The sequence below is a fragment of the Dermacentor andersoni genome, chromosome 6 (genome assembly GCF_023375885.2).
Source record: "Dermacentor andersoni chromosome 6, qqDerAnde1_hic_scaffold, whole genome shotgun sequence".
In the NCBI taxonomy this organism is placed as follows: domain Eukaryota; kingdom Metazoa; phylum Arthropoda; class Arachnida; order Ixodida; family Ixodidae; genus Dermacentor; species Dermacentor andersoni.
Genome location: NC_092819.1, coordinates 109,978,943 through 109,998,329, shown reverse-complemented (window position 1 = coordinate 109,998,329; position 19,387 = coordinate 109,978,943). Strand labels below are relative to the sequence as shown.

General features: G+C 51.2%; 1 protein-coding gene across 2 annotated transcripts in view; it reads right to left on the bottom strand.

Moving 5' to 3' along the window:
• Positions 1-19,387, bottom strand: part of wts (serine/threonine-protein kinase warts) — a 109,868-nt gene that overhangs the window by 10,188 nt on the left and 80,293 nt on the right. For both annotated transcript variants that reach the window (XM_050171017.3, XM_050171018.3), the window contains 5 exons: positions 13,653-15,121; positions 12,875-13,159; positions 10,479-10,899; positions 9,267-9,440; positions 5,259-5,365 (listed from right to left, as the gene is read on the bottom strand). In XM_050171017.3, coding sequence (XP_050026974.1) covers positions 5,259-5,365; positions 9,267-9,440; positions 10,479-10,899; positions 12,875-13,159; positions 13,653-15,121 — 2,456 coding nt within the window. The remainder of the gene's footprint in view (positions 1-5,258; positions 5,366-9,266; positions 9,441-10,478; positions 10,900-12,874; positions 13,160-13,652; positions 15,122-19,387) is intronic.

The following is a 19,387-nucleotide window of genomic DNA, read 5'->3' as shown; positions in this document are numbered from 1 at the left end:
GCTAATGCATTTTCGCAACTGATTTTTCAGACAACATAAAGCCAGAAGTTCAACTTTCTGGGCAAAATTTGCCATCACAGACCAGCGCTGAGTCAGGGAGAAAGCCATTGTGAATCTTGAGCCGCCTGACTAGCTTCGGATCGGACGTAAAGTGGCTTGGATCGGTATAGTAATTTGATTAGCAAGTATAGGAGGCATTCAAATCCATTCGGCAATGGTGGCGCCTGTTGTAAGAAACGCCTATCTGTAAGAAACGCCATGCTTTTGCCTGTAGCCTGTAGCAGAAGCGATTATGAGAGCCAGAAACCAGTCATGCACAGCCAGTTTTGGACACCACCTATGAACGCCAGGTGATGCTTCTGACAACCACCATCATCATCAGTTTTGCTTCAGTGTCGTAGGTGGTATCACGCACGTTTTCGTCCAGCAGTGATCTGCCGGCTTTTATCCAGTACAGTGCAAGTGAAATCATTGCCTTCCATTACTAGCCACCATACAACATGTCATCGCTATTTCAGTGTGTTGCGGCCATTTATTCAGCGCAACGCCTTGTTTTCGATGCCATGGCCCCTGCTCTTCACCTGCCTCCACCAAATGTGTCGAAGAACCGTGGAAAATATTCAACCATGACGCTGGACAAGAAGGCCACCATCAAAGGCTTATCGGGAAAGGATGGACCCATGTCGACGTCGCGAAGGAGTTTAATACAGTCGAACCCACTTATAACAATATTCAAGTGCCACGAAAATTCCATTGTTATAACCTATAATTGTTATAACCAGGTTGCATGAAAAAACTAAAATAGGGCGATGGCAGGGCTGATGTGAGAAAACCATAATGGTGGGGAGGTTGGTGCCCCTCCCCACCACTTTTTTCCATCGAGCTGCTGATTGTGTTCACTCATTTAACTGCTCCCTGGGCATTCCAATCACGTCTAGCAAGTCGCGGCTATTGGCATTAAAGAATGGCACTGCTATAACTGCAAAGAAGAATCACGGGTGGCAAGCGATATGCGAGCACCGCCAAAGCATCGCTTTGGTGGCCCCAAAAGGGGCTTTTTAAATATTGCGAGAAAGCTGCCGCGGCAGGCTGTCAGTTTGACAAATCCAGAAGAAACGCTGAGGCGAGATCACCACAAGCATCTCGCCACGTACTTCTCACTGGCTTGGACGAGAAAAGCCTATGTCCGTCAGCCTTGCATGCTTTACGCGAAGCTTGCCGAAATCCTTCTCCAAGGCATCCAGGTGCTCCACGTAGTGCAGCCAGAAGGTTCCTCGCGAGAATGAAGCCCCGGAGGGAATGAATCATCTGCCGGATCTCCTGTGAGAACAACGTTGAGGCAGCCTGCCCTACTGCGTCATCGCTGCCGTCGCCACCATCACTATCAGATGAAAGCACATTCGCAACAATCGCCTCATCGGTTAGAAGCATTTAGGCTTTCTTTTCTCTGGCAACGCCGTGCATTGCCGATGATCAGTGGGCACATCAGCCATCTTCAACTTTGGTGGCGAGTCAAACCAACTGTTGGTCAAACAAGGCTGAGAAACCGTGGCCAGGTACGACTTCGACACAACCAACAAAGATGAACGCGAGAGATTAAGCTGTTTGCAGAACTGCGCTGAATGAGGAGCCAGCGAGCAATATGCGAGCAATCTCTGAGCAGCGCAGTTGGCGCGCTCCATTCGTGTTTCGGAGGGTAAGGCGGCTTAGAACTATGGGCGCACCCCATTAGTGCTCGGAGGAGTGAAAGGGTGATGGGAGGGAGGCGCGCGGAGATGGCTGGAAAATGAGCACGTGTCAGCTGTTGATGCAGCGGCCCATCGTGTAACGGCTCGAATTTCTCGTTTTATTATTTTCTTTTCAAGGATTTCGCATTTCACTACCTTTCGGCTCGGACACCCTGCAGCCAGACTTCATTGTTATAACCGATAAAGCAACATCGGGACATTGTAGTAAGCGGGTTATTTCACCATGGAAAACATACAAAAGTTGAGGGTGCAGCAGCTTCTCATTGTTATAACCAATATATTGTTAAAACTTGTATCGTTATAAGTGGGTTTGACTGTATATCTAAACAGACGTTGTCTGATTATGTGAAAAAAAAGGAAAGGATCTTGTCTGCAGTCGACCAGTCACACTGTAAAACTACAAAATATGACCGGAAAGGACAACACCCGAAGCTTGAAGAGGCCCTGCAGCTGTGGTTAAAAGGAGTCCTAGCAAAGAACCTCCCCGTTTCGTGCAACATGCTCAAGCAGAAAGCAGAGATGCTCGCTTTAAAAATGGGCATTCAGGACTTCAAAGTTCACCTATGGGTGGATCCATGAGTTTAAGAAAAGGCACTGAGTATCTTTCAAGAAAGTTTGCAGGAAGAGTGGTGCCATGGATTGATCTAGTGTCACGGATTACCGGACGAGTAAGTTGAAGGCTCTGCTACAAGAGTATGCTCTTGCAGACATTTTTAATTGTGAAGAGACAGGCTTATTCTTCAAAATGCTGCCAGACCGTTCACTTTCCTTTACTAATGAGGCCTGCACTGGTGGGAAGCATAGTAAAGAGAGGGTAACTGTCATGGTCAGGGCTAATGCGGTTGGCACCGAGAAGCTGCCCCTTCTAGTGATCATCATCATCATCATCATCATCATCATCAGCCTGGTTATGCCCACTGCAGGGCAAAGGCCTCTCCCATACTTCTCCAACTACCCCGGTCATGTACTAATTGTAGCCATGTTGTCCCTGCAAACTTCTTAATCTCGTCCGCCCACCTAACTTTCTGCCGCCCTCTGCTACGCTTCCCTTCCATTGGAATCCATTCCGTAACTCTTAATGACCATCGGTTATCTTCCCTCCTCATTACGTGTCCTGCCCATGCCCATTTCTCTTTCTTGATTTCAACTCGCGTTTGTTCCCTCACCCAATCTGCTCTTTTCTTATCCCTTAACGTTACACCTATCATTTTTCTTTCCATAGCTCGTTGCGTCGTCCTCAATTTAAGTAGAACCCTTTTCGTAAGCCTCCAGGTTTCTGCCCCGTACGTGAGTACTGGTAAGACACAGCTGCTATTATTAGTGTTTTCGCACAACTTGGAGCAATTGGCACAGCACTTCCATCCCTGCAATAATGCCTATCATAACTATCATTGTCACGTCTATTCGATCTCGAGGGCATTTGTGAGACATAAATACAAATTAGTGAACATTTGATCATCAATTGAGTTTGGATTTCATGGGTGTATTGGGCAAAGAAATCTAGAAACTATAACACACCTGATGCTTTTCTTTTTGATGTGCATATCTTTGGGCAACATTTCTGTAATGCTAAGCAACAGATATGCACATTCATTTTGGCAAACATCAGCTGGTTTGCATCATTTTCTGTCAGAAGCAGGTTAACATCACATCGAAAAGTGCCATACCATTACGGCTATTCTCTGTGCCATCGAGCGCGTTTCAGATGCCGCACTTCTTGAATGCGTGACGCACAAGGTCCTCTGATATGCTGGCCCATGCGTACACAATCCACTTGCATAGCATGGCTGGCGACGCCCACTTCAGCTGCCCGGTCGGTGTCACTGCAGGCTCACCTGAGCTCATCCAATCTGCGTAACACCACTTGAGCGTGTCCTTGAACGGCTTGTTCGCACAAACATCTAAATGCTGCAGCTGAGACGTCATCCCACCCGGGATAACGACAAGTTCAGTGCCGGATTCGTGCAACGGCCTCTTCAGTGAGTCAGCCAAATGGCAGCATAATGCGTCCAGCATGAGGATGGACAGGAATGACAACATTGCGCTGGGCCGCCTACACCAGACGGACTTTATCCAGTCAAGCACAAGATTCTCGTTCATCCAGCCTTTCTCATGGCATCTCACGATCACATTTTTTAGCAATATTTTTGGCAGCTCCTCACCTTCAGGCACTGTCTTGCGCGTGAAGACAACATAGGGCGGGAGCTTGCGTCCCTCTGCCGTGCACGACAACATGACGGTCACTTGCGTTTTCTCGTTGCCAGTGGAGCGGACATAAACTTGTTTAGAGCCCTTTTCGTGCATGGTGACAGGCGATGGCATGTGCAGATAAACCGGCATTTCGTCAGCATTGCCGATTTGCCCTAGCTGGAAGTTCTTGGACTTGCGCAGCAAGATAACGTGGCGTTGGAAAGCCACAAGCAGTTCTTCGAACAATTTGGGCAGCTTTTGCGAAATCGAAGTTCAGCGGCGTAAGGAATATCCAGCACAGCACATGAAGCGATAAATCCAGTGCTTGCTTGCTTTGAAGGCAGAGCTCGGTAGCCCTTTTTCTCTTGCAAGCTCCTTAGCTTTTGACTGCATAAGCTCCACGCTCACAGCTAGATGCGCGGCTCGCTATTGGCGTACGAACTCCATCAGAGCAAGTTTGATTTACGGGAATGTCCCACTCTTCGGGCCACGACAGCTTCTTCGCGTTCCGCTGCACACGAAGAGGGCTTCCTTCTGTCGACCTTCCTTCTCTCTCTTGAAAGCAGCCGAGTACTGTTTTCGTGGTCCGGACATCTTGGTCTTTCAATGTGGGATAGAAAAGATGCACTTCATGAAGCCGAGGTGTGCTGCCAAGGTGCACACTCAACAACAAAGAAACCAAGCTGTAGCTATGCAGCAATACGGAAGCCAAGCCGTAGCCATGCAGCAATAACGAAACCAAAACTTGTAGCCCAAATTTCTGACTGCAGTTTTTGTTACAATCCCCATATAGTACAAGGCGTAAATTTGGGACGCTAATAATAGGATGAGCGTACGAGGGCGCTTGTTCCTGGCGGCAAGATAATTAAAATGGTGGTGGCTTCGATAGCGGTCATCGCAACAAGTCCACAAAATCGGACTGCGAAGGGTTTTTGTGTCCGAAATCATTGAATCCAAGAGGCACGTGGCGGTGCCCTGAAGGCATCCAGATGATTAAGCATGTCCGAAAAATCAGGCATTCGGAAAATCAGTCGTTGACTATTTCCAAAGAACAACATTCCTGTCTACAGCGCTCAAGCTGCTGTACGAACAGGCCACACACTATGTGGATTCTATGTCAATGTAGCCACTGAGGTCCTCAAGCATTAGGACTTAGCACAGCCATTAGAATATACCCTCTCTTCATTTTGCTACACACCTCTCAAGCACTCTGGACAAAAATGTGCAGCTCCATCGTCATCCCCATCATGCTATTCTTTAAGGCAGCATTGAGGTATCAGAAACAGTAACAGCCCTAAGCAGTGAAAGATTGGCACATACCTTATACTGCGTCTCACCAGGTGTGTTGGCTAAGAAAGGTGGCTGGCCAACCAGCATTTCATACAGGATGACCCCAACGCTCCACCAATCGCACGACTGTCCGTAACCTGCGAGCAAAGGGGCACACCATGTCAGGAACATGTGGTGGTCATCCTTCACAGAAATTTAGTCATACATGTGAAGTTTACACAAATAAACAGACAGACACAGAGTAGGACAGGCATACTGGTGTGCTCATCCTCTTCTGCAGCTTTCCTTGCTCGCGTTTCACAGGCATTGAACATGCCATTTAGAAAGGCCCCCTTAAAGCATCCCTAAATCTTACAAAATTTTGGTGACACATCTGCATAAACACAGGTCAGTTATGAAGCATGACAGGAGGTTTCACTGCTGACAGACTAGTGAAAGCATTTACCAAAGCGAATGTTTCTCCACAGACACAGAAGGGTCCTTGGGAGAAAGATACAAGGGGACCTGTGGAGATGTGGAGACAAGGGGACCATTCTAGAGATGAGTGAGCGATGAGCACGTTCACATACCATAATATTTCAAGTTATTGCCATCCTTACCTCTGCAACATATAAAATTGATAAGCTACAGGGGGACAAGCCCAATTTCATGTGTAAGAACAGAAGACTTATAAGGAAATGCTCAGAAGTCAAGCACGAAGAAATAGCAAGAATCCCCAATACAGTTGAACCCACTTATAACAACATTCAAGTGCCACGAAAATTCCATCGTTATAACCGATAATTGTCATAACTGGGTTGCATGAAAAAAATCAAAATAGAGGAATGGCAGAGCTGATGTGAGAAAACTTTAATGGCGGGGAGGCCAGTGCCTCTCCCCAGCACCTTCCTTTATCCAGCTGCTGATTGTGTTCACTCGTTTAACTGCTTCCAGAGCGCTGAAGCGTTGAAGAATGGCACTGCTATAACAACTGCAACGAAGGGTCACGGGTGGCAAGCGATATGCGAGCACTGCCAAGGCATCGCTTTGGTGGCCCCAAAAGGGGCCTTTTAGAATATGCGAGAAGGTTGCCACTGCAGCCTGTCAGCTTGAGAAATCCAGAAGAAACACTGAGGAGAGATCGACACAAGCATCTCACCCCGTACTTGTCACTGGCTTGCACGAGAAAAGCCTATGTCCGTAAGCCTTGAATGCTTTACGCGAAGCTTGCCGACATCCTTCTCCAAGGCATTCAGGTGCTCCACGTAGTGCAGCGAAAGGTTCCTCGCAAAAACGAAGCACCGGAGGGACTCAATCATCTGCTAGGCCTCCTGTGAGGACAACATTGAGGCAGCCTGCCCTACTGCATCATCGCTGCCGTCGTCGCCGTCGCTATCTGATGCAAGCACGTTCGTGACGATCATCCCGTCGGTTAGAAGCACTTAGTTTCCAAATCTATAGCCGTGCGCTTTCTTTTCACCGGCAACGTCGTGCATTGCCGATTATCAGTGGGCGGATCAGCCATCTTCCATTTCGGCAGCAAGTCAAGCGAGGCTGAGAAACCGCGTGGCCAAGAATGACTGCGGCGCAACCGACAAAGACGAACGTGAGTGATTAAGCTGATTGCAGAATTGCACTGAGCAACATGCAAGCGTTCTGCTTGTGGCGCAGTTGACACAGTTCATTCGTGTTTTGGAGGGTGGCGCAGCAAGAGCTATGGGCGCAGCCCGTTTGTGTTCGGAGGGGTGAAAGGGCGTTGGGAGAGAGAGCTGCGTGGAGATGGCTGGAAAATGAGGGCGTGGCAGCTGTTGGAAGTGGCCCATCGTGCAGCGGCTTGAATTTCTCTTTTTGTTTTCAAGGATTTCTCATTTCACTGCCTTTCGGCTTGGACACCCAGCAGCCAGACTTCATCGTTATAACCGATAATCTGGCATGGGGGCATTGTAGTGAACAAGTTATTTCGCCATGGAAAACATACAAAAGTTGACGGTGCAGCAGCTTCTCATTACTATAACCAATATATCGTTAAAACCGGTATCATTTATAAGTACAGTCGAACCCCAATGTATCAAACCCGTTTACATCGAATTATCCTGTATATCAAACAATTTCTGAACACTGCATATATACAATGAGCATGCATAGCAAAAATTACGCTTACATCGAATGAAAAATAGCGACGACTCCCGATATATCGAACGTCCTACGGCACAAAAGTGCCCCCAGAAGTTGGCTTTTTCTCGCGGCGGCGGGTTTTCCCGTCGAGGCCTCTGATAAGTGGCTTAGCACGGGGTGCAGATCCGTCCACCCGCTTTCCCTACCGTGACCACACCAGGTCAGGCGAGTTGGTGACAACCTCCCTGCAAAACAAAATGATCCTGGCCCACCCGCAGCACTTGCTCAGACAGCCAATCAGAGGCTCTTGTGCCCTCGTGAAAGATGGTGCAAGTTCAAGTTGGCTCACTGCTTTTCTCGTTCGTTGCGTTTGCACCTTGTGGGCCATCTCCCGCAGTGCTGCCGTGATAACCAGCGTGACGCAATGGGATGCCTAGCCCGGTAGCAAGTCGGATGTTGCCATAGCAGCGAGATTCTGGGGTCCACTCTCAGCATGATCTTGAAGAATAAGGCGCAGATTAGGAAAAACGACCTGGTGCCCATGGTGCACGGCATACGCACGGCTGTGACGTCGGAGCGGCTGTGTACAAGTGGTTCATCCGAAACTGCTTCCGACGTGCCAGCTTCCGCATGCCCGGTGATGACTCTGAAAATGCATATGAGTGTGACAAACCCATTGCCAGTGTCGCCGAGTATTTGAAGCAAGCTGCCACAGTTTCTGGAAGCCGCTGACAGATCATCCAATGGTCCACCAATTTGTGAGTACAGATGGTGGTGTCGTGACCATGGGAAAGCCCGAAAACGAGGACTACACTGCCGACATCATACCGAACACAATTGAAAGCGGGTAAAATGAGGAAAGTAGAGACGATCCTTTGCCCACATCCTCCGAGGTTACCTGTGCACTCACACTACTCCGGTGCTTCTGCGCAAATGTTGAAGGTTGCAGCTTCAGCTGCTCTAACTCTTTAGACAATGTGGAGAAGAGCGTGCTGTCGCAGGTAGTGAAGCTGCCCAAGCAAAAGATACACAAGACAGGATACAAACTAATCTAGTTTCATCAATAAAGTGCTTTTATAAATGGTATGTGCTTTTATGACCAGGTTTGACGGTAGATGTTAGTGTATGAAGGGTCTTGGAATGCTTGTTAAGATAGCCACACGTGACACACATCACTGTGTGTTCTGCATTCTGCCTGTTACAGAGAGTAAGCGCAGGCTGGGGAGCCCCTCAGGCTACCCTGCGACTGAGTGTCAGCGCAAAAGAAATAAACTGCTCTCAAACCCATCGAAAGCGTTGCCCGAGCAAATCAAATGCAGATCATCTAGGACAGTCTAGGCTGACACGTTGAAGAGGCCTGATGACATACCGACAGCATTGCAATCCAATGTTCCTTTCATCCCACGCACACGACTGGGTGCACTCATTCATCTCACAGGGCCAGCTGGTGAGAAAGTCTGATGTCATCTTCATGGATGGCAACTACAACACGCTCCTTCACCTTTATAAGCGCCCCTTGTGGTTATCACTAAATTATGCTCAGGAGGCTGTGGGCCAGGGTAAACCTTACACCAGCATCCTCCAGTACTTGGAACTGGGCTCACTTTCTGCTGAATGCAACATGTCCGTCCCCTTCCAATGAGAGAAGCAAACAACCGCCACTCTATGTTCACTTGTCCAGCCGGACAACAATAACACTCCCATCTGCTGCAAGCTGGCCTGCCCTACAGTGTTATGTGTAGCTAGACTCGCTGAGTGCACAACAGATACCACAAGACACTCTGAATTCGTACACAACACAAACCTTACGTTACACAACATGTACCAAACACTACACCTTAGGGCAGTTTCCACCGAAACAAATCAATCTTAAAAAAAACGCAGGGTGCTCCCTCTAGCCACACTGTGCATTAACATTGCTCAACCAAGCTTCGCGAAACTCACCGTGCCTCGCCAGCACCTCAGGCGCGATGTAGTTGGGTGTGCCCACCAGGGACTGTGCCAAGCACCGCTGATGTTCTCTCCTCCGCCGTCGCTCCAGTGGCTTGCTCCGGGCGCACTGGCAATCCTCCGACCAGTTCTTGTCTGGCTCCATCGAGTCCTGGCGCGCATGCTCACCTGCGAAAGGAACCTCCAGTAAGCCTCAATCGCCTTCACAACAACCGACACAGTGCAAGCTTCACGGAGGAAGCTGTGCTGATACCAAACTTCGATGCAAAGGCATGTGGAACTTTCAGCGTACTAGGAGCCACAAAAAGGAAGGAGGTGTCACGAAGATGAGGCTGGGACATTTCAATTCAATTAAATTCAGTTATTCATTTTGACATCATATATGCAAGTGTCAGCCAATGACATCTACTGTACGGACTCGTGTAAGGGCTGCATTTTCTGTTTTTCATAATTTTGGCGAGGTGCGGCCCTTGCACACGGCCAGACCTTTTTGTCAAAATGGTGCCAGCGCAGCCCTAACTTGTGCACAGCCCAGATGTACCACTGTGTCACAGGTCAATGCCCCCAGCTCTCACCACCTGGTCGAGGAATGTGGGAGTATGCAGAGCGAACATTCGCCAATGCACAGCATCGGGACACCAAACGTGACTGCTTCTCCATTGAAATTTTTCTCCCCAAATTTTGGGCTGTCAAGTTGGGGGTGCGGCCCTCACACAGGTGTGGCCATTACACAAGTCTACACGGTATACAAATATAACTACTCACAGTAGGTGTATTCAAAATCTTGTTGAAGAAAATCCGTAATATGACACTATATTATACCAGATATATTCCACACCTTAGAAGATGTGTTGTGCTGCTCCTTTAAAGATACACTGAACAGAAATTTAAAGTTAACCTATATTAATGCATTCAAATGATGGAGAAGTTGTGTAAACTAGAATCGGCACAACATTGGAGTACAGCTGGTGACGCCACCTTTAAAAAGCTTTTTCAAAGTATTCTAGCACCAAAATGGCGATGCACACAAACATGCTTTGACATCAGTGCCGTTGCACTGACAACCCAGCACAGCGACTCGGGCATGAAATTCAAGAAAGGGAAATAACTCACTTCTGTTTCCTCCACCATAATCAAATAAATATTTAAAAATGCAACTTTGAAAGCATGTTTTACTAGCAGAAACTGTTCTGGCCTTCTGCTCACCGTTCTTCTGGTAGTACTTGGAGTTGTGCGTCCACCGAAAACCCGTGCAGAGGCCAAAGTCGGTGAGCTTGATGTGTCCGTCACGGTCGATGAGCACGTTGTCGGGCTTGATGTCGCGGTGGATGAATCCCAGCTTGTGAACGCTCTCCAGGGCCAGCACCAGCTCGGCGATGTAGAAGCGCGCTAGGTGCTCCTCGAAGACGCCCAGCCTGATGAGCAGGGACATGAGGTCCCCGCCCGGGATGTAGTCCATCACAAAGTAGAGGTTACGCTCATCCTGGAACGAGTAGTAGAGCTTGACGACCCACTCGTTGTCCGCCTCGGCCAGGATGTCCCGCTCGGCCTTGACGTGTGCCACCTGGTTGCGCTTGAGCACATCCTCCTTGCTCAGGGTCTTCATGGCGTACAGTTGGTTTGTGTCCTGCAGCAGAGCGGGAGGCAGTTTGATTTGCACAGCTGTTCTTCTTTTGTGGCATTATGGTAAGGTGGGAGTGATTAAAAAGACTGATATAGGCAAAAAGAATAAAACGCACGTTAGGACTGCTGTACAAGCACCTTAATTCTTTGCTGCATCATTTATTTAAAGTTAAACTATGGGGTTTTACGTGCCAAAACCACTTTATGATTATGAGGCACGCCGTAGTGGAGGACTCCGGAAATTTCGACCACCTGGGGTTCTTTAACGTGCACCTAAATCTAAGTACACGGGTGTTTTCGCATTTCGCCCCCATCGAAATGCGGCCTCCGTGGCCGGGATTCGATCCCGCGACCTCGTGCTCAGCAGCCCAACACCATAGCCACTGAGCAACCACGGCGGTTGCATCATTTATTTGCTTTGCCACTAAAGCACGGCACATGATGGGTTTGCAAAGCATTCTTCTCACTGCACATCTACAGGGGTTCTAGAGAGAGGTGGCCCATGCGCACTAGGACTAACATATCATGTCACATACTAACATATTGCATATCAGGCAATGCTAAAATGCTGCAATAATGACATGAGCATAATAGCACACACTACCATTCCCCCTCTCTGTGGGTAACCTGTGGCGCTAGTTTTTATGCTACATATATCTTTCTTGCTAAGGGCACAAATGGCAGCTTTCGTAGGTGATGGCAGTCCCACACGTGCTAGCACCTCTGCCTGTCTCGGTAGCATCTACATGCATATTTATTTATTTATTTATTTCGTGTACCCTCAGGGCCAGGGGCATTAAAGAGGGGAGTGGTTACATCAAATACAGAAAAAAAAAGTACAGTGCAGCAAAATGGTTATTACTACAGAAATAGATGGCTCTCGGTTATACAATGTTATCTGAGTGTTCTTGGAATGCTGGTCAATAAAATGAAATACGGTGCATGCAGTGCAGTAATACAGTTTTCCGGTAATACAAAAACAGTGATACAATTGGTAGTACAAAACACGAATTAAATGCTCCTGTTTATACAATGTTATCTAATACTGCCATGAAGTGCTGATGGTCAACAATAGTAGCGGTTGAGGCGGGTAGGTGATTCCACTTAGCAGGTGTACGGGGAAGGAATGAATGAGACATGACATTGGTTTGGCATAATGAAATTCTGACTTTGTTATTGTGATCTAAACTTGATGAAATGTATTGAGGAGGGGAGATAAGTTCATTGCGAAGTGAAGGATGATGAAATATCTTATGAAAAAGTAAAAGGCGAAGGCCTTTACGGCGAGAGGCTTAAGATGGCAAATCAAGGTTTAATTTCATTACTGAAGTGCTGGCAGTTCGGTTATAATAAAAAAAAAAAAAACGAGCATAGTTATTTTGTACCATTTCTAATGAGTGAATTAGGTTTTTCTGAAAGGGATCCCAAACTGCTCCGGCGTACTCAAGCTTTGAGCGGACTAATGACTTGTATAGCATTAATTTTAGGGGAGACGGTGCCTTAGTGAAATTGCGTTTTAGGTATCCCAGAGTGCGGTTAGTGTTTTCAATTACGTAAGAAGCGTGCATGGACCACGAGAGGTTTCTAGTAATATGGATACCAAGATATTTGTAGGATGAAACAGGGTCTAAGGGGAGATTATTAACGCAGTAAGAAGGAAGCTGGTTAGAAGTTCTGGACACGCACATAAATTTACATTTTTTTATATTTAATTCCATTGACGATGATTGGCACCAAGTAGAAATAGCGTTAAGGTCGGATTGAAGAGAATATATATCAGTGTCGCATATTATTTCCCTGAAGATTACGCAATCATCGGCGAATAAATGAACATATGCCAGCGCACTTTCTTTCACTTCAGTGTAACCCCGTACCTAAATGTTACACATTATTTCCTGCATTAAAGCAGTGAATACCAAGAGAAAATTTCAGAAGGACAGATGCAACACGCACAACTCCCACTCCCTCGTTCTCCTTACGTGCTTGCGGACGAGGGCCACCTCGCCAAAGGCTCCAACTCCAATGCGCTTGATGTGGTTGAACATGGACTTGTCCATCTTGGCACGACTGCGGCGGATGTAGTTGGACTCCTTCTGATATAGCATGTGCCGGATTTGGCGCTGGGCCTCTTCCGACAGCCCGACCTTGGCCATCTCGGCCTCAAGCTGCTGCCGCCTGTGCTGCCTCTGCTCATGGCTCTTCATAATGTTCTCCACGTGCTGTTCCATGAAGAACTTGTACGCCTCCGGAGAGTAGTTCCGCACCTACATGGGGGGCAGCCACAAAAGGGGCATGAGCAACAGCTGTCTCAGGGTGGCAAGTCTAGGTGCCAAGGTTATAAAGGGCCCTACAACACCCTTTACAGAAGCAGGAATGTGTCTGGTATTAAATGGCACCAACCAATTTTTCTTTAAAGAAAAGAAAAGTGCATGCACCTATAGACATAGAGTCACCATTGTGTACATCGCACGCCTCGGTCAAAGCAACCCCGAGTAACAGAAACTAATCTAAGTAATCTAATACAGTACACAAAGGCGTGACGCCTTTGTGTACTGTAAGCACCTTAAAATACTACGTGGCCACCACGCTTTGGCAATAAAATGCTGGATGCGGTTACTCTTATCATCAACTATTCTAACAACCAGTAAGTTTCCAGCAGCTCACGACAGTCGCGAGTCTGTCCAACGTGCCATCCAACAAACGGAAGAACACTCCGACGCGTGCCGGCCTCTGCCGAACGAACGCGCACGTACGCACCTTGGAGGCTCGCCTCTCCTCCTCCTTCTCGAGGGGCCAGTTCCGTCGAACGGGAATGGGCGACTGATGGGTCGTCTTGCCCCGGCCTGAGTCGTGGGTCGAGTCCGACTGGGTGGACGGCGACGAGGCCGACGTCACCGACACGAACGACACGGGCGACTCGGAGCGCGACGCCGAGCTCGCCGTATCTGTGGCCACGGGCGAAGCCTTGCGCGGCGCCGCCCCACCGCTCGGCGCCCCTAAGGACGCGCCCCCTTGCAGGGCCGACACCTGCGAGGAGCAGATGCTGGCCACCGTCGTCACCAGGTCCGAGGACGCCGTCGTGGTGGCCACCGACGTGGTCCGCCCGCTGCTGCCGAGCAGCGAGGGGTTCTTGGAGGAGCCGTACGCGGCCGCCGCGGCGGCCCTCTGCGCTGCCAGCGCCACCACGGACGACGCGTAGCTCGGCGGCTCCGTGGTGGGCACGGTGGCCGCGGGCGGGGGCGGCGGCGGGTCCTGCCGGTGCAGCGCGTAGGGGGGCGGCGGCGCGCCGTTGTGCGCCGCGTACGGTGGGGGCTGGGGCTGCGGCGCCTGGACGGCCGTGACGGAGGCGACGCCGCCTCCGCCGCCGGCTACCTGGCTCGGGTACGGCGGCGGTTCGTGGATCCGCGACGAGGCGACGGACATGGTCGGGGGCCCCGACGACGACGAGGACGACGAGGCGGCGTAGTTGTACGGCGCGAGCGGCGCCGTGGGCGCGATGGCCGTCTGGAGGACGGGCTTCTGGACCTGCGTGCTCTTGACGGATTGCATGATGACCGGCGACTGGGACTTGGCCTGCCGCGCCGACCACGCCTGCAGGGGTCGAGGCGGCGGCGGCGGCCCCGAGACCCCGGCACCGGGCGACTGCGCCGCCGGCGGCGGCGTGTACGCGGGCGGAGGCGGCAGGGCGCGCGACTTGGAGCCCCCGGAGGCCACCGAGTACTCGCTGCAGCTGCTGCTCACGGTCGTGTTCGCGGGGCTCTGGCGGCCCGAGCTCGACGAGGCGGCGTACGACGGCGCCGACGATAGGCTGCCGCCGCTGCACGGGTACGGGGGCGGCGGCGCGGCGCCGCTCGGGTACAGGAGGCGGCCGCCCCCCATCAGGGGCACCGGGCTGGGACCCTTGAGGAGGGGCCCCGCAGAGCCCGACGAGGTGCTGCTGTAGCCGCCCACCGAGGACGGCGCCCGCGGGGGCTGCTTGAGCAGCGAGTGGTGGTGGTGGACGCCGGCCACGGGGTTGCCGGCCGTCGGCCCGACGACGACCCCGCGCGGGGGAGGCGGTGGCGGCGGCGGTTCGCTGGGCGGGAAGTCCGGGGGAGGCGGCGGTTGCCGCACGCCGACCGGACTGTCCGAGCGCGTCGCCTCGAGCATGGAGCGCTCCCAGAGCGGCACGCCCGAGTCGGCCTGCAGGCTCGCCTTGCGCAGGGCCTTCATGCCGCCCACCTTGCCTGCGAGCCACACACGTTCCGGACGCTTATAGCTACAGCAGCCTCGGCTTCACAGCGGAAGCAAGCGAGCGGAGGCTCCGGTCACACAGCACAGGCGCCCGCCATGCTCGCACACAATGACACAGAACGGGGCCAAAGAAACGGCTCCTCCGCGGCACACATTCACTTTTCGGCACACAAGCACACTCTTCGAGACGCCTGCGGACAGCAGCCGTGCCACCACCTCCGCGACGGCAGCGGAACGACAAGCACTCGCGGCAACGGACTCTATTTGGCACACCACGCCGACCGGGACGAGCCGCGCGGCACGTCTTGCGCAGAGAGACCGAGCGGTGCCACTTCGCGGCCGACCTGATCGACGAGCAGCGATTCCTTGCGCGCGACGTCCCGTGACGAGCCAGCACTGACCGCGGGCGGCCGGGAACCGCGGGCCCGCGCGTTATAAATAGCGCTGCGCCGGCGCCCCGAGCCGACCGCGCTCCGCCAGCCCGGGGAGCGGTCTGCGTGCGTCAGGCGCGCGGGGGGGAGGGGGGGGGGGGGGCAAACAAACGCGCAGCGAGCACCCGTGGCTGGCACGCAGCCCCGTCTGGCCCCACTTCCTCACAGCGTTTCGCACCGCTGCAGGCGGATTCCTGGTGCGCTTGCGGTTTTGTCTCTAGGCGTGACTCGGGCCCTGGCAGGGGCGCATTTGACAACGGTCGAACCTCGATATAACGAAGTTGCAGTTGCAGCGGGAAACTTCGTTAAATCACGAATACCGTTAACACGAGGCTTTAAAGTTTCAGCATTAAAAATAACTTCACAACTTCCCAGAGAATTCCGGGTGGATAATATCCTCTTAGTAAGCACTTATAATCAAATCGCACGACGGTCGGGCCATAACAGCACGGTTATGAGCGCCAGCGCTCGCGGTGCAGATCGCACCGAGAGCAATACCTCGACGTGGTTCGCGAAGTCCGAGCTTGTCGCGCGGCGCCGTAAATCTTGGACGCCATAGCCGACCGTGCTTAGCGCCCGCAGCCCGAGCCCCCAAATTAACAACAAAAGTGCACAAAGACACGAACATTGGTCTTGAGCAAAAAACAAACAAAGGAAATGGCACGTTAATTTCGCCACATAGGTGGAGCACTGATGGCGATAGCAAAGAGACTACACGAAGGTTCCTATTTTTATCGGTGTCACGCGCACTCAGGCAAACATTAACAGATCTCACTCGACGACCACGAACTCGCAGTCTCAACGCGAGCGAGCGCTACGAGCCGTGTCCCGGAAACATGAGATTACGCGACCGCCAACACTGGACGCGCGGGAACGACAAATTGCGCGCGAAGGCACCGTCCAATCCGGCTTGCCGCGGGGAGACGAAGATCGATACGGCACGTCGCCCGCGAGGAGGAGAAGGCAGATGGGCGCGCGTTCGTCACGAAGTTACTTCGTTAAATCGCGAAAAATAAACAGGCGGTTTTCAATGCAACTAAGATGGGGAAATGAAGATAGTTCGTTACATCGCGAATTTTGTTAAATCGAGATTCGTTATAACGAGTTTTGACTTCATAACCCCTCTCTTGCAAAAGCTAGCCGTTTCTTACTTTTCATCGCTAAACACGACCACTCCGGCGACGCAAACGGGCACCGCCGAGAGCCTCCAACCTGGACACGTCGCGGGTTCGGTCGGTCACGCTGCGTTCAGAGACGAGGCCTGAGTACCACCGACGCCCGCGTGCTCGACATTCCGTCCCAGGAAAGACCGGCGGTGGTGAAACGACCTGAAACTCGGCACCACCCAGCGGACCCGGCATGCGTCTTAAGCCACGTTAGCTGACGCGTCACCAACGAGCAGCCGAAGCGGGACTGGCCACTTATTCAGAAACTCTGACGCCAAAGGACGCTACTCACCGTTAAGTATGCCGCGCTTCCAAAGAAAGCACGGATCATCCGTCCAGCTAAGAAGCCGTCGGTAATTTTTCTTCCCTGAAGTCCAATCGTTTAATTAAACGTCATTGCCAAAACATTTGTCACCTAAAGACGTAAGGTGAATACTCGCGCCGGATAGCGCTGCCATCTGATGGGGCAAGCTGTTCGCACCTCTGTTAGCGGGTCGAGCGGCGACGATAGCAGCGCGCTCGTTCTTTTCCGCGTCGCGTCAACAGATCACGGCGATCTTCGCGTGTAATTTACACAGTGGAAACGCGCTGCGCCAGCCTGACACGAGATTACGCACAGGGTCTGTTTGGTGGCATCGCTACTAAAGACATGTTAGTGATGCGTTCTGCAAATGTTAGACAATTACTTAAATTAACTAATAAATAATTGCTGGCGGTTTCTCTGCTGCACCGCGAACAACATGTGCTTGGTCTTGTTCGCGTATGACGATCCGTCTTTCTTTTCTTTTTTTTAAATACCGGTGCACGATAGCTCGCCGGGCAACCTCGCGCGGTACAGTGAGGACATGCAGGCTCGAATGATCCCTGTGGTCGCGCGTTCCACGGACGCGCTACGCCTCACGTACTGCAATTATATACCAGCATAGCAGTCTGTCGCACTGACGACTTCCGAGTTCGTTAGTGTTTTGAATTGTGAAAAAGTTTTCCGACATGCATGCTTCTCTCACGGCGTCGCCACACGTGCGTGGACCTGCGCGCCTTTCTTTGCCGGCTGACTGGAGTCCAGCAACAAACGGAGGAGGCCGAGATGCTCCTAACAGCACGTCACTTCAACGGAACGCGTGCAACAAAGAATTCGAACCTTACTACATAGTATATACGGGAGGCATCTTCTCTTGGTAGGGGCGTATTTCCCCTAACCGTGAACGCGACGGGCCGCGAGTTATCCGTGACGACGGCTCGTGGTCGCAACCGCATGCGCCGAGAACCGGGCGTGTCGTCGCCTCCGAGCTCAGTCAGCGGCGGCGACAGCAGCCCCCCACCCACCGCGTGACGCAGCGCTGACGTCCGAGAGAGAAATCGCTTCGCGCACGCGGCTATCGGCGAGCGCATCGGGCATTTCACGCGTCCACACGAGAGGCGAGGCGGCGCCGTTGGCAGCGCGCCCCCGACGATGAGTCAGCCGCCGGCAGCGTCGCACGCGCAGACACTGCATGCCGCCACGCTCGCTTCCTCGTCCGCGGCGCTCGAACGAGCAAATTATGCCGTATGGGCCAGATCGCAACGTGGCTTTCCGCTTCGTTTATAGCAGCTTCGAGGAGGAGGAAAAGAAACGCGAACGTCTTCGAGAAATCTCTCGGCGATACGGAAGACCTCGCGAGCTACGTATCTGCAGTATTTACTGCAGTATCCTAGAAACGCGAAGAAAATAAATTAGAAGGATGATCGAGAGGAATGCCAAGTTAAAACATTTGAAGCGCTGTGCACACAATAGCGCACGACAAGATTAGTGCATCGACAAGAAAAAAATAATCATCGATGAAAGTAACCATATTTTAAATGCGTCGCACAGATCTTGAAACACTTCTGATTGGAGTTGTGCTGCAAGTTCGAATAACGCGTGCAAAGTGATTTAGTAAAACGAGTGGGAAAGCTGGTGACTGCTCTTGCTCGATGCAAATATATGTCATTTTATGCAGCGCGTTCACTCATTTCATATATATATATATATATATATATATATATATATATATATATATATATATATATATATATATATATATATATATATATATATATTGTGTTGCACCAGGCCTGGACAGGTGCGTTTCAAGCCCGATAGACACGAAATAGTTGCTATACCCCCATATCTCGTGTTCCTGCAACGAGTTCTCGCGTGCAGTCCATATTCTGTAAACTCGACAAGACTCACTACAGAATATAAAATTCTTAACCTATTCTGCAGCTGTAAGCCTTTCATATGATCCTGGAGGTGCAACAAATACGGTCAAATTAACATCTTCATCAACATAAATAGTTGGCGCCTGAAAGAGGTTAAGCTGCGTTGGCGAGGTGCAATTCCGCATCAGCGAAACGGCCACTCTTTGCGCCGGAGAAAGCACGGTTAAGCCAGCTGGAAACATGGCCGCTCGATGAATTGAATAGGACGTTATTTTACGCCCTTGGCCAGATGCTCAATCGAGTTTCAAGGCCATCCAGGCATTACTGAACTGTTTAAAAATTACGGGCCTGGATTGCAGACTTTGAGCATGCCAAATTGCTTGCCATATGTTCATCTTCCTTCTATCGTCATCGTCACTCATCATGCGCTTCTTTCTTCCCTCTTTCCCCTCTTCCCCTTCCCCTATGCCGAGTAGCTGGC